The following is a 16103-nucleotide window of genomic DNA, read 5'->3' as shown; positions in this document are numbered from 1 at the left end:
GCTACATCAGGTTTGTGACCATCACTCAGGTAGCTTAAGCCAGTGATGACAGAATGAGATCCACTTCCAGTGTTACTCCTGCTTCTGACTTATCCCCATCTTGTTTTTTCTATTTTTCTTTTCCTCCACTTTTAAGTTAGGCTGTTTTGTCATATTTTATGAGTCACTATAAGCCACCAGAAATTAGTGAACAAAATAGGATATAAATAAATGGGCAGGGCTTATGAATCCTCAAGACCTTGCACAATTACTCAAGCTTCCTCCACAATAACTATAACATCACATGTGCGAGGAAGGTTTTTACTGCTGAGTTTGGCTTGCAGTGGATGACCCCATCTCAAGGGAGTAAAACAGCTACAGCATACTTTAACTCTTCTTTATCTGTGGAGGTCAGGTGCTGGCATATTAAATCATTAAATCCGGTACCAAAGGGAAACAGAAAGCTGGTTCAGAGAGTTCCCATTTCCGAAAATTAAAGCATCACATTTTTTAAAATACAGCCCGCTGCTCATAAAATGAAAACAGTGCCATTTTCCATCACATTAAAATGGACTGCAGGTCATTTTTAAAAGCAACTGAAACAATTAGAAAATTCATGTAACCAAGAAAAAAGGCACTATGGAAAATTCAGCTTTATAATTTTTGAAAACACGGGAAGTGTGTCACTTTCTAAAAAACACTAGGCTCTTCAGCATAACTTCTCAAATACTGGTTACATAATACTGATGGAAGTGATTTAAGCTTACTTTAAACTCTCAAAAATTTTCATCACCCAAACTGATGATTTGGGTGGGTGCAGGGGCTCTTTCTCTTTTAAAGAGTTAACAACCTCTCTATGATTGAATGAAGCTTCCAAAATATTAAACAGGTGCTTTCTTTTAACTGTGAACCTCCATATCCCTCCCCATGAAGAAGCGATGGGAGTACTAAATAAGGTTGTATTTTCCCCAGTTGGAGAGAAATGCAAATGTCTTGCACAGATGAGGAGAAAGGAGCACACGGTACCTTGGAGGTGCAGATGTGGAAGGAGGCTTCTCTGGGGTCTAGGCGTTCATAGTAAGGGGGAGAAGGACCAGGAAAAGAACAAAAAACAGGTTAGGATAAGCAGCTCAGGAATGTTAGACAGATTTACAAAAGGTTCCTGGTGTCACGGGGTGTACAGAACTTACTTGCTCGCTCTCACTGTCCTCGCTGTCACTAAGCTGAAGGTCATCTTCAAGCATGCTGGAAAGGACAGGGACAGAGACATCGCAGAATTTAACATAATTTCTAATAACTCCTTTAGCATATCAATAGAAAATACGCTTAATGATTGTAAAAAGGGGATGGACTAGGTATAGATTTATTTATTCATTAAACGCTTTATTTCCTGGAAATGTTAAGTTTTACAATTATAACACGGAAACTAGCTTGGTCCAAGCTCCTTACAATCTCGCAACGGAACCTTTCACATACGTGAGCACTGAAAGCAGAAATACCATGAGACAGGGATTTGTTGCCAGTCTGAAGACTAAAGTAACCAAGCCCATGAAAGGAGGAGAGGAGGGACTGCCATCTGCCACCATGTATGAAAATTAACTCAAAATGGATCAAAGACCTAAACATAAGACCTGAACAATAAACTGCATAGAAGAAAATATAGGTACTAAACTTAAGATCTTGGGCTCAAAGAGGATTTTATGAATCTGACCTCAAAGGCAAGGGAAGTAAAAGCTAAAATAAATTAATGAGGCTATATCAAACTAAAAACCTTCTGCACAGCAAAAGAAATCATCAATAATAAAGAGGCAAACAACTGAATGGGAGAAGATATTTGGGAACAACGCCTCCAATAAGGCTAATATCCAAAATATATAAGGAACTCATACAACTCAACAACAAAAAAAGAAACAATTCAATTCAAAAATGGACAGAGGACCTGAATAGACATTTCTCCAGAGAGGACAAACAAATGGCCAACAGACACATGAAAAAATGCTCAACATCACTAATCATCAGAGAAATGCAAATAAAAACCACAATGAGCTATCACCTCACACCAGTTAGAATGGCTGTCATCAGCAAGACAAATAATAACAAGTGTTGGAGAGGCTGTGGAGAAAACAGAACCCTCATACACTGTTGGTGGGAATGCAGATTGGTGGAGCTGCTATGGAAGGCAGTGTGGAGGTTCCTCAAAAGATTAAGAACAGAATTACCATATGGTCCAGCAATTCCTCTCCTGAGTATATACCCAAAAAATCTGAAAATATTTATCCATAAAGATATATGTGCTCCAATGTTCATTGCAGCTTTATTTATAGTGGTCAAGACATGAAAACAACCCAAGTATCCTTCTATAGATGACTGGATAAAGAAGATGTGGTACATATACACAATGGAATACTATTCAGCCATGAGAAAAGATGAAATAATGCCATTTGCAACAACATGGGTGGATCTTGAGATTACTATGCTAAGTGAAATAAGTCAGACAGAAAGAGAACCATATGATTTCACTAATACGTGGTATATAAAACTGAAAGCAACAAATGAACAAAACAAAGAGGCAAAATCTCATAGACACAGACATAGTTTAGTGGTTACCAGAGGGTAAGGGGGAAGGGATGGTAGATGAGGGTAAAGGGGGTCCAAATAGGTGATGGAAGAACTGACTGGGTGGTGAACACACAATGGGATACATAGATGATGTATTACAGAATTGTACACTTGAAACCTATGTAATTTTACTAACCATTGTCACCCCAATAAATTTTAATTTAAAAAAAGAAAAGAAAGGAGGGGAGGAAGGGGAGGGGAGGGGAGAAGAGAGGAGGGGAGGAGGAGGGAGAAGGGAAAGGGAAGAGGGAAAGCAAGACACACTACACACAAATTATTTCCTTCTAGGGCCGGCCGAGTGGCGCGTTGGTTAAGAGCTGGCTTGGGACGCCAGAGGGCCCCGGTTCGGATCCCACATGGGGGCCAGTGACACTGCCCTCTACAGCTAAGATGGTGAACAACAGCTCGACCTGGAGCTGGGCTGCCGTGAGTCACCGGCGATGGCATAGGCTGCAGCCCCTGCTGCAGTGGGTTGCCATAAGCTACCGCATGTGGCTGGCAGCCAATGTGAGCTGCCAAGAACCACCGTGAGCAGCCGTCCAGATGCCGGCGACCAATCTGCCTCATCCAGGAAGAGCGCAATGATAATACCAACATGGGCCAGTGAAGCAACGTCCTCCACAACTAGACTGAAGAACAAAACAACAACAACTTGTCTGTTCCCCTTCCCCTGATTCCCCAGCACTGTTCCCCTCCCCCAATTCCCTGATAAAATCTTAAAAAAAAAAATTTTTTCCTTCTATAGTCCCTAACAACTAGAATGATTAAGCATTAAATGCATTAATACTGGATAAATGAATATTTGTAAAGTGCTTAGAACAGTGCCAAACATTTAAAAAGTGCTATATATAAATTAAACAAATACATAGTATGATGGATAAATCTATCAAGGAACTGTCGCCAAAGAATACACTTACCTTACGTTTTTGTCCAAAGTACATTAATATTGAACTTTATTTTTCATACGCACACAAATATTCTCTTTTGAACACTGATCAGTGGAAAGGGTAGCAATACAAATAATACTGTTGTCTAGAAAACACGTTTAACCTCACCGCTATCATTCTGTTAAAAATAAAAACTTAGTGCACTCCCTCAAAGTTACATTAATACTCATCTCTAGGCAGTTTGGTTATGGAACCTAAATATTAAAAGCAAACATTTTCCAATCTGTGTATGTTTACTCAAATCTTAGCCCCTTCCCTATCTCTTCCCCTTTACCTTCTTCCATGGAGACACCCAAACATCAAAGGAATGAATCAGTAATTGCTCCCTCCCCTCCCCCCCAAATTTATGAGCATGACTATGTGAGGAAATGTTGTAAGTCAGGGGGGAAAAAAGTCTGCTTGAGTATTACTGATGCTCCAAAAAGCGAATTATATTAGAGGTTACAATTCTTCAGTACTTCTAAAAATACTTCTTCAATAATCTGACCAACAATTTTTACTGCAAACCCACTACCTGCCACTGAAGTAAGCAGGCATGATTATTTTGGGAATCCTTGGTAAAAATCACTATATTTTCTAAAACTTGGCTCTCTCATAATAACTACCTAATACTATTATTCTGCCAAGGGAGTATTTTCACCAACAAATGTACTAAAAACATCCTGTGATAAGTGTCTAAAAAATATGAAAATTGTTAGCTACTTACAAATGTAGATCTTACTCGGTATTTATCTAATGAAAGCTAAGTTCATATTTTAGCAAGGCTAGAAAACACAGCCTTCAGATGTAGGGGTTGGCAGCAGCAATCATAATGATATACAAGAAAAAGTCACTCAACGGGTTTACTGCTGAATGGCGTCTTGGCTTGGGTAACACAAGCAAAAGATAAAAGATGTATCTTTGGAATAAATGTAAGGTGGAAAAAAACCCTCTGACCAAGTGTATTCAATATTAACCACCAACAACAAAACCACAGTAAACAGACCTCTTTGTTTCTTAGTCATTGGGTTTGTTTTGTATAAAGCTGATTTGCCTTAATTTCCTGAAATATCAATGACCATGTAATCCAACTTCCTGTTGTTAGCAAAGGACTAAATACCCTGTAAGTTGTTTGCCTAGGTACTAAATGCCCAGCTTCCACGAATATATTCTCCAAAAGTCAGGCAGAAAACATAGTTAAGATATGGTCAGTAAGTCAGAAAGCATACGAGCGTGTTCTGACTTTAGTTTCATGGGCTGTCAATGAATAAAAGGGGCTGTAAAAATACTATTATTCCAGGTTCTGCAAATTTCCCCTTCAGAGCATTAGGTAGACAGTAACAAAATAAGCCTGCAGGTATGAAACTAATTCAGGACCTAAATAGGGCTGAAGGACAGTTACCTCTGAAGGAGGGCTGCTAAAGGTATCTCCAAAGACACCCTCACTTAAAAGCAATGATAAACCAATGGGGTCAAACAAAATCTATCATTTACGTAGGATGTACTAGGGATTTACGCATGGTAATTCGTTTAATCAAAATTCATGGGTATAATTTATTTGACACGAGAATCAGGAGACACAGTGTATTGTCAGTGACTGCCAACTCAGCCAACAGTAACCACAGAATCTTTCAGAAACCACGGTTAATTATATCATCATAGATAGGTAACTTAATACAAAGCAGTATTCTCTTAGTGGAAAAAAAAATACTTTCTGAAGTTTTTTATAACAAACATGTATTACATCTCTAGTAAGAAAAAAGGTTACTTAAAAACTGTAAGTTTTGCAAATATAGAAAATCATGAATGCCATCTTTTTTTTTTTTTTAAAGAATCTATATAGTTGGGGAAAATGTAACCTGAAGACAGGTAAAGGTTTCATTTTTAGTGATAAGGAAGAATTTTTAAAGGAATCAGCTGCTAAAATCCCCTCCTTGTCCCACAAAGTTATATTTGAAGCCAAGCACATTAGTATAACGTACTATACCTGACATATTGTATGTGAAAGAAATGGCCATTGAATGTGAAGAAGGACAAAGTTAACTACGGCACATCTGGGGGAGCACCTTTCCACCCACTAAGAGAATCAAATCTCTCAGACCCAGTCTCAATCATACCAAGAAAATCTAGGGCAAGAGGACATAGGGCCCAAGGGATGGACTCAAATGCAAGCTTTTCTGGGGCAGGATCAAGTCATTTTCACCTTCACAGCTTCTATATCTAGAACTTGGCAGGTACGCCAATCAGCTAGCTGGATGAATAGCACCCCTTTTGCTGAATAAGTAGCAGTGCTGCACAGCTGCACCCACTCTGGGATTAAAACAGGACAGGCATTCCCTCACTCACAACACTAGGGGCTGGCTCTGAACATCCCCTCACATTCCAAAGATGAGGAAGCAGACTCAGAGCGGTCACCTGACTTGCCTGCGATCATCAGGCTGCTACCTGCTGGAGCCAGGATACCAAAGCCATTCCATTTGATAATGATCCCCTTGCTCTGGACACAATGGCTAGAAAACCTAACCGGCGGAATGAAATATAACTTTCAGAACCCACTGAAAGAGGCCTTCAATTAAAAGAAAATGATCTTGTTGGAATAGAATAAACATACTATTTTTCCCTGATGAAAATCAATGGACTTCAAACCTTATATACTTTTTAAACTGGTCACATGACTAATTTTACTTTCAAACGCTAGGACAGAGCAGTTATTTCAAAGCATATGGCTCCATCTGGCCTACCTTGGCACTGTTCAAAAGCAGCCAAATGCTCAGGTAAAGCAGCTCTTTGAACTACCATGTAGGTTTAACCACATGTTACACTACTGTTAGGTGAACTTTTTACTTCAAGGTGACAAACAATCCTCTAGCCCCTTTGTACAAATGCATTCTTCAGGCAGCTGTTCTGCAAAGCTTAAAGAGCCACGTACAGGTTCCGGCAGGCACGCTTCGGCGACTCACGAGTCCAGCTGCTACTGTGTGAAGACATACAAGACAGACCTTTATGCCTTTTCCATGCCTTAGCACTGGGCTTGCCAAAGAGCTCGCTGCCAATATTCTGTAACAGCTCAATTCAGGACCCAAAAACGATTTACGTGATACGATGTCTTGGCTTCGCCTTTCCTATGATCAGGCCATACATTTTATTTGGGAAAGAGCAAGTGAAAGCAAGCTCACAGCAGTTATTTACAATTAAAAGTCACAGCCCTGGTATTAGGTGTGCTTAAAGTAAGTAAAGTAATGCTATTCAAAAAAGGCTAACGAACATGTAAGAATGTATGAACTTGCATAATCTCACAAACTTAAAATTGATTTGGGGGAAGACCGGGCAATGGAAGTGCGGGGAAAGAGAAGGAAGTTGGGCTCCAAGGCAGACGCATAATCCCCCCAATTTTAAATTCAATCAGGCTTTGATTCATTTTTGATAAACAGCTGAAACAAGAACTACAAATGATGGAAGGCCACAAATCATGAAGAGGATTCCATATACAAGAAATGATAAAATGAGAAAGCAGATCTTAAGCAGCTGTGACACAACATATGAGGTGTGATCAAAATATACGGTGAATGTTTAAATTTTAAAAATTTATTACAGTAAAAGACACATTGCCAATAATCCCCCCTCAAAATACTCCCCCCCTCGCTTTGAACACACTTATCCCATCGTTCTTGTCACTTTCTCAAGCAGTTCTGGAAGTCCTCTTTCATGAGTATCTTTAGTTTTGTGCTATTGTGGCTGCCTCGATGTCCCGAATCGATTCCAAACATTTTCCTTTCATGGTCATTTTGACTTTGGGGAAGAGCCAGAAGTCCCACGGTGCCAGATCCGGTGAATAAGGTGGATGAGGACACACTGTAATGTTTTTATATGACAGAAATTGCCGTATACCAGAAGTGATGTGTGACACGGAGCGCTGTCTTGATGGAGGATGAAGTAAAGACACTCATGAAAGAGGACTTCCAGAACAGCTTCAGAAAGTGGCAAGAGCAATGGGATAAGTGTGTTCTAAGTGAGGGGGAGTATTTTGAGGGGGATTAATAGCAATGTGTCTTTTACTGTAATAATGTTTTTTTAAATTTAAACATTCGCCATGTCTTTTAAACATTCACCGTGTCTTTTGATCACACCTTGAATAAGGAGAAATCTCCAAATGGTGACAGAACTCAAATTCATGAAGCGACTGTTTATGGGAGATTATGGACTAACAAAACAGAGGGGAAAGTGATTCAGCACATGATTTACTGTAGTAATGGAGCTTATGGTTGATAAGGTAAAAACTGTCCCCAAAGGTGTAAAAGATTATTTAAACTCCACGGATGAAGTGAAAATTATCTGAAGTAAAATAAGGACATGAGAAAAAAACATGAGTATAAATGAGGGAAAATTTAAAGTTAATAGATTAAATCAATAAGTATGACAAGATAATAGTGCAAGGATGACATACATACTGGACTAGAAACAAAATGTAGAAAAATTATTGCTGAAAATTACATCCACTAAATATTGCTCATAGGTAACTAATCAAGTTCATGTGTAATACTTTTTCCTCCACATTTATTCTAAGTACTGACTATAAACCAAGCCCTGCTTTAGACTCTATGGATACAACCCTAAGCAGACAAAAATCCCTGCTCTTGTGGCAATTATAGACTAGAGGAGGGAGATAAACAACTAAAATACATACTTTCTCAATGGGTAAGAAGCCTATGGAGGGGCACAAAAGTATAAAAGAGAAAGGATGGGTGTGGGTTACTCTTCTCCATGGGAAGGGAAGACCACGTTGATAGGGGATGACATCCAAGGAGAGACCTGAAGGGAGGGGGAATTGGGAGGAAGAGTAATCAGGGTAAAAAAACAGCAAAGAGGCCAATGTGGCCAAAATGGACCCTGCACTTGTGCATGGGGGAAGGGAGGGAAGTAGGGAGGAGGCCGAGAGGGAGGCTACGGAGAGCCTTGGAGGCCTTTGCAGGGTGAAGGTGGGAGGGGGAGAGCGAGAGAACATGAACTCTCATTGAAGTAGACCACACCTTGTTAGTTTAAACAGCCCAGCATCCCAGAATAGGTGGGATGCACAAATTAGTTTAAGACTAATAAGACACTTAGCAATTTAAAACATCTTTTATTCAATCTTTCAACCCATGTTTAAATAAGTCCAGGGTCACTGATTGCAGTGAATTAACAGTTATGATTAAAAGTGAGACTTAACTGGACCATTAAGGGTTCCTTTAAAATCGTGTTTTGCATATGCAAATGAACTACTTCAAAGTAGTCACTTCCAATAAGAGTTATTCCTGGATGTCTTCAATTGCCTTCAGAGCCTGCTGCATAAATTGTCATGCCCCTTTAAAGGTGGCAAGCACTCCCTGTCTCCCTCTCGCCATTCAGGCTCCAGATCAAATGTCACCTCCTCTAAGAGACGTTTCCTGACCTCCTTCCCTGAAGTATAACCATCATCCAAAAAAAACTCTTCCCCCAAGCCTGTCACTATCATGTCACCTAGTTTGTATTACAAGCCACCCTCATTTAGTTACAGGTCGTGGAAGGCAAGGATTTTGTCTTATAGGCCACTGTTTCCCCAAGTGCCTAAAGCAGCACCAGGCACACAGCATGCGTTCAGTTATTAGGCACTGAATGGATGAATGACAATTTCTGGAAACATCTCCAAGTCACCTGGAGCCGAGCCCAGAAAAAAATGTATATAATTGGGGTCAAAAGCATGTTAAAGAATAGTGAGAATGACTTTTCTTTTGTAAAACACGGACTCATGTACTTAGCACTCACCTATTATACAACAGACACTTGATAAATGTATTCTTCTTGTCTATTTTATTTGACCTTTGGTCTAAGACCGAGTATAGTAGTGGACAGTATCCTAAAGGAGTGCTCCCAAAGTAGTTCAAGCCATGGCTACATCATTTGAGAAAGTATGGCTCCAAGGTGGATACTTTAAAGAGGATGATCTTCCAGAACCTTAGCAGTATTTTTATAATTATTTAAAATATGCTTCCTTTTACAGCCTTAACAGACCATACCTTCAACATTATGCACATTTCCAGCATGAACCTCTATACAATGTTAAGTCACACACTGTGCTGCAAGAGATCCTAGAATATTGTCTATTAAAGCTGGAAGTCCAAGAGTTAAACTGACTATTCCAAGAAACTATAATTCTACCATGAGCTAGTCACAGCACAGTGCAGATTAGGAAAAGAGGTGATTATACATTTGGGAGTTGCAGTACTTTCTAAATATTGGTTTAATGTTCCCTAGTGACTACAATTCTGAAATAAGCAGATTTTTTTAAACATTGCACAGAATGATTCTTTTTGTTTGCTTTCACTTAGAAATAGAAATTCAACACTCAATCTTACAAATTCTTTCTCCATAGCATGGCTAACATTAACTCACTTAAAAATAATAATAATAAATAAATAAATAAATCTGGGCCGGCCGAGTGGCGCATTGGTTGAGATGGCTTGGGACGCCAGCTCTGAGCAGCAGGGCCCCGGTTCAGATCCCACATTAGGGCCAGTGACGCTGGGCCCTCTACAGCTAAGATGGTGAACAACTGCTCGACCTGGAGCTGGGCTGCCGTGAGTTGCCGGCAACAGCATAGGCTGCAGTGGGCTGCCGTGAGCTACCGTGAGTGGCTGGCAGACGGTATGAGCAGCTGGCAGCTGGCATGAACAGCCGTGAGTGGCCGTCCAATGGCTAGCAAGTGACTGCCTCGCCCAGGAAGAGCGCAATGATAATACCAACATGGGCCAGTGAAGCGACGTCCTCCACATCTAGACTGAAGAAAAGGACAGCGACTTGTCTGTTCCCCTTCCCTGATTCCCCAGCACTGTTCCCTCCCCCAATTCCCCCAATAAAATCTTAAAAAAAAAAAAATCTGTATCTGCTTTATTCTCTTTCATTTTACACCTCTACTGTTTTTCCTGAAAACAAACAAAACACTTCCTAATATATCTAGGTTACTAAAATAATCATGAACACCAATAACCTTGGGTTCTTAATCACCTGATTAGATAAGCTGGGCATGGAAAAAAAAAATGTTTCCTTTTCCAGCAATGCCTGGTATTGAGTACTGGGAATTAGTGTCAAGAATTGGATCTCCAATTACATAATACGTTGAAGGTTTCATGTAGGCCTACTATGGTATATAGCTGATCAGCACGAATGTCTGTTCTTCTTTTTCAAGAGATAGGGGTATCATCTCAGGGACAAATAATTTATATAAGCTTTACACATTAGGGTGATTTCTACCACAGATTCCATAATATTTATCAGTAAATAGCACTCTTAAGTTAGAGTTGTCATGAAAATAAAGGATCCAGGCAAAACATTTTCACATAATATAATCTAACATTTAAAGATAAGACAAAAAAGAAGTATCTTAAAAAGGAGAAAAGTAATTTCCTCAGGCTAAATATGATTTAAATGAACTGGTCCAAGTAAGCCACTTCTTCAGACTTAATTCTAGAACATTTCAGCTCACATGTGTCCTGCTGTGATGATTTTATAATGCTATAAACTGAAAGAATGGGGCTTGCTTTCTTCTTGGCCAATATATTTAAGAACAAATGCTATTTTGAGTTAAAGCTGAAAATTCAGGCTCACTTAAAAAGGTGTTAGAGTCTTCCGAGCCTTTATGAACTTGACCATTTCTTCTCATCAAACTTCCTTCCGGGACAATCCCAACCCCAGCCTTTAAATCCAGATATTTCCCTCATTTCAAAAGAGACTTTGAACATAATAAAAATTTCAAATTGTTATAATGGTTCATTTCTCTCTCTAGTCTAAATAAGGACTGACAATTTCTGAGACACATACAAGAAAAATAAAAGAGGGCACTTTCTAGTAAGGATCTGGCAATTTCTGGGTCTGGAGAGGGAAGGGAGAAGAAAGTGAGTCACAATAATATACCTATCAACTGCTTTATAGTTTCCAAAACATTAACAGATAATCCCTTTTGAGAGGCTGACAGAAGAATTGACACCAGTAAACTGTATCTGGATGTACAGAAAGGAACTATCCACAATTATATAAAGGTTATTATAACGACATTTAAAAAGGAAATACTTTATACTTTGCCTTCAGAATTCAACACATGTAAGCATTGGAAAGGAGGAGGATTCTAAATCCAGGAGTCCTTAAAGCAACACCCCCTCCCCTAAACCTAGGGACAAATAGCACTTACATCCTAACTAATCACTTCCCCACAAAACTTGGCAGAAGGAATTCATTATTTGAGAACTAACTAGAGCTTCAATTACAGAAACTAAAAGCAACAGATTCAGCACATATTTCTGTCACATCTACACCCTTTTACCACCTGGCTAACTGCTGCTACCCCACCCCCAAGTCTGGACAGAAATAAGAATTAATATAGACTCTCCACAAATTTATTCCCTAGGTCAAGGCCCCCCTTTTTCCCTTCATATGTACTACTCTACTTTTCTAAGGATTCCCAAGTACTAGTAACTCGGAAAAAAAAAAGCATTATGACCTAGATTGATTTTTAAAACCAAAGTATAAATGACCCTGTAATTAACATTTTTTTTCCCTGACATTCAAAATACATTAGATTATCTCCCTGGCACTGTGTGTGTCACCGAAATAGTTCAAGCGCATGTCAAAGAACCCTAATGACACTAGATCAAATTAACCTGTAGCACTAAGAGATTTACTGTATTAAATCTGAAACAGTGACTGCACTTTACAAATTAATTGGGACACCACTTTCATCCAGTCTCCATAAAAGTGATTCCTTTTTCTTAGAGGTCCGTTTCATTTTAGCACTTCGCAATACCACCGACCCCACCCCCACATGACCACAGCCGCACAGCCTCCTCTCCCCTCCGCCCGCTCCCTCTTCACCTCCACGAGGCCCTACTTGCATCCATCCCCTAAATCGATTAGGATCATAACAAAAATCTTTTCTGGGTCATTTTATAGGTAGCAAATTAATCATTTTTATAAAGAAATCACTACGTATGTCACAAGATATAAGTGTACCTGTTAGAAACTTTCAGGCACCTCTGACGTCAGGGGTTTAATTCACTTATCAGGAGAGCTACCCATTTCTCTGAGTAGCAAAATTGTCATGAAAATGGTCTAAGCCCCTACCAGCTACCTAAGCCTAAAAGCTGATGGAAATTGGTGTGGAAGAGTATAACTCTGAGCCACTCGCTCTGCAGCTACTTCTGAGGCCCAGATCAGACCCAGGTGCCTTTCTCCCTCTCCACACAGGCCCAGGGGAACAGCTGCTCCCTCCCGGCACTGCCTCCACCCAGTGCCTCCACCCACGGGGCTCCTTGGAGAGCTCCTCCCCTCTATTCTTACTGCCAAGTGGGAGGCAAGCTCTGCAACTCCCCCTTCCTCCCTGTCCCCAAAGATGCTGGCCAGGGCCTTTTATGGCCTAAAGGGCTTTACTACCAACCACTATAAAGAACAGAAGGAGCAAAACCTTGGGAAAGTTACAGGGCTTCCACAGAGCATTACAATTGACCTGTAGTCTCTATTCTCTACCAGCTATCAGCTGGTTTAAAAACCTCTTCCTTCTGTAAGTCTAATCTCAATCAGTTTCCAAATTCATGAACCAGTAAATTAAAAAAAGAAAAAAGAAAGAAAAGAAAAAGGGAAAAAAGAGAGTATAACTGACATAGTTAATTTTTTTTCTAGTAAAAGACAATAAAAACAAGCAAACTCACCATCTGCCAGTACCACAAATGAAAGAGATTTTTAGTACACAAAAATAATCCATCCCTTAAGCTATAATAAATTTACCTTTTTTTAAAAAAAAATTTCATTATATTGTTCTTTTATTCTTATTTTGTTATGGAGCAATGAAAACAAATTGCATCAAGGGAACAACGATTTAACCTGATTCCACATTCAGTCATGATGAGAAAATTACCTCTTCACGTCAACTATACAGTTTTTAACATAGTCAATCCCCTGCAATCCCTCCTTCCAAAATACATGAAACAAATATTATGGCTAGAAAACAGAAAAAAGCTGGAGCATGAACCTGAAATCCTGAGACTAACAACGCCATGTTAGTAACTGATTAGAAAATGAAGGCGAGAAAGGCCACCTCACTTAGTCCCTGAACACTTCTAGTTGTGTGAAAACAAAGAAGTATTTGCCAAGAAATGACAAATTGGGTCAAAATGCTGATATTAAAATCTTTATTATATAGTTTAAACTGTTCCAAAAACCCAAAATATATCTAGAGTTACTTGGCCTTAATAAAGAACAGCTGGGCAATAGGCCTCATTCTTTATTAGTGAAAACTAGGCCAAAAAAGTGGCAGAAAAATCTTAAATTATGCACATCCCCCAAAATTTCTTTCCAAAAGCTAAAGCTATTTAAGACTGAAATTTATAAAGCTAAAACCTTCTATTTTCCACACTTAATATGCAAATAATGGCTCAAATGCCTTTCTCTTGAGAAAGCCCCTTAGCAAACTCTCCTATGGTGCCGAAACCCTCAACAGGACTTAATCCAAATACAAATATAGGTTACGTCCTCCCTCTACAATGCAGCAGTATTTTATGAAAATTACTGCTTGAAAGCAGGGGAAAAAACCTAAGCAATAGATTTACATGGGAAATTACAATGTTGTATGACAAACTTAATAAACAAAAGTATTTTACTTACGATGTTCCCTGCTGCGAATTAGGGTGCGTTTTTGAAGATGTATCATATTGTTCTGTGGGGGGAGGGGGAAATGATTAGAGCAGCACAAACATGTATGTTCATGAGACTTTTAGTTATAAATTCCCCTTTTTGTTGTTCCCCATCCTCACCTTTTTTACCTAAACACTTAGTACACTTCAGTTCTGTCACCCAAAGGGCTATGCATTGGACTTGGTATAATCTCACCATTATACAATAACATTTGTGTTACTTCTACAGAAAGGGCTTGCTCAGAATTAAAAACACTTAACAAAACAAAAACACTTTAGCACTGCTTGCAGCAGCCCCCCCCCCACACACACACACATTGCTGGCAACTTTCCCATGTGCTGGAGACTTCCCTTCCCTCGATGTCAGTTGGTGGGGGCTCACATAAAAACACTGTGACAGGGCTGCTCTCATCCCCCACCTGGTTTGACCTCATGTATCTCAATGATCTGCTTGCCTCTGTCCTCGGCCAACAGTGCTCTCCCTCCCACCTGTCCCTCCATTATTCAGCACCCCCTCCAATCATTTATTCAACAACTATTTACAGACTGCCTTGTAGATGACAAGATTTTCAAGGCATTTGACCCCATCTTCGATGAGCTTACAGTTGACTGAGGGACATTAAGCAGGCACTTGAATACCTACAATCCTAGGCAGTGTGAGATTAGGTACACAAATCTACCATACAAACTAACCATCCCAGGAACCTAGAGAATTGTCCTTCTGTTGGCAATGACCAAAGGCAGCAAATCAGAAAAGGAACAAAATGAATTGTGTTACTAAGGATGAGTGAGAGTTTGACAGAATGACTGCTGGCAGGAGGGTGAGGGAGATTTTCAGGCAGAAGAATGTGTGTGAACAAAGGTAGAGAGGTGAAAGGAGTTCAAGTGGCCCAGAGTTGGAAAGGGTAAGGCTGGGGTGCAGAATCCGTGGTGGACGGCATGGAAAGACAAGCGGGTGTCAGATTTTAGAGGGCTCTGAACACCAGGATGGGAAGCTATGACTTTATTTGTTGGGCAATGAGACACCACCAAAGGTCTAAACAGGGACTCGATAGAGTGATTCCTAAAAAGATTGTTCTGGAGGTGCAGCCTGGGATAACCCAGAAGGGAGCAGGAAACGTTAAGGTGGAGCAACAAACCAGCTGGGAGGCTGCTGTTTTGGTCTAAGCATGAGGTAGTGGAGACTTGAAACAAAAATTGAAGTGGAATGGAAATATGGATGCCTTTCAGGCAAGAGTGAGTAGTATTGCCCATAAATGTCATGTGGAGACCCTTGAATATTTGCAATTAATCACTTTATCCTCATGGTGGCAGCAGCTCTTATACATGTTTAAGATTTAATAGTTTTATAGATTGCTTCCCCTTCTGGCTAGCAAGCTAGGGCCAGGACTACAAATGAGAGGGGCTAAAACCACTCTTCTGACCACTCACTGGGACTCCCATACCGACATCTTGACTGGGCCCTACGCTCCACAGGGATCTGATTATCCTCAGCAGCCATGTTTTCGCATATGTGGGCTTGAACACTGGGACGTACAAGTAAAAGCGCTATCCTTCATTCTCTACACTTTCTACAGACTCCAAAACCGTAAGATCACTCTTCAAGAAATCAGAATTCTCTTGCTGGGCATACTTCTAGAAATACATGTCAAGCTCTACTTTTCTGAAAGCGATAGCCACATAAACGCTGATGAAAGTGAACTGGCATCTTAAGATGACCAACCATAGAGCTGGGAGGATTGTGGGCAGAGCTGGGCCCCTTGTTAATTCTCTAGTCCTGACTTCCTGTTAAACTCTGTGGCCGAGTGGCTCAGTTGGTTAAGCGCTCGCTCAAGAGTTTGAGCTCTGAGCAACAGCAGTTCGAGTCCAGCCCGAGCTGAGCAGC

General features: G+C 40.1%; 1 protein-coding gene across 1 annotated transcript in view; it reads right to left on the bottom strand.

Moving 5' to 3' along the window:
* AFF1 (ALF transcription elongation factor 1) overlaps positions 1-16103 on the bottom strand; it is a 211885-nt gene that overhangs the window by 38981 nt on the left and 156801 nt on the right. The window contains exons 7-9 of the mRNA XM_019668071.1: positions 14190-14245; positions 1170-1224; positions 1006-1043 (exon numbers count right to left, since the gene is read on the bottom strand). Of these exons, the coding sequence (XP_019523616.1) occupies positions 1006-1043; positions 1170-1224; positions 14190-14245 (149 nt within the window). The remainder of the gene's footprint in view (positions 1-1005; positions 1044-1169; positions 1225-14189; positions 14246-16103) is intronic.

This window comes from Hipposideros armiger, unplaced genomic scaffold (assembly GCF_001890085.2).
Source record: "Hipposideros armiger isolate ML-2016 unplaced genomic scaffold, ASM189008v1 scaffold_515, whole genome shotgun sequence".
NCBI classification, from domain to species: domain Eukaryota; kingdom Metazoa; phylum Chordata; class Mammalia; order Chiroptera; family Hipposideridae; genus Hipposideros; species Hipposideros armiger.
This window is presented reverse-complemented; position numbering and strand designations above follow the sequence as displayed.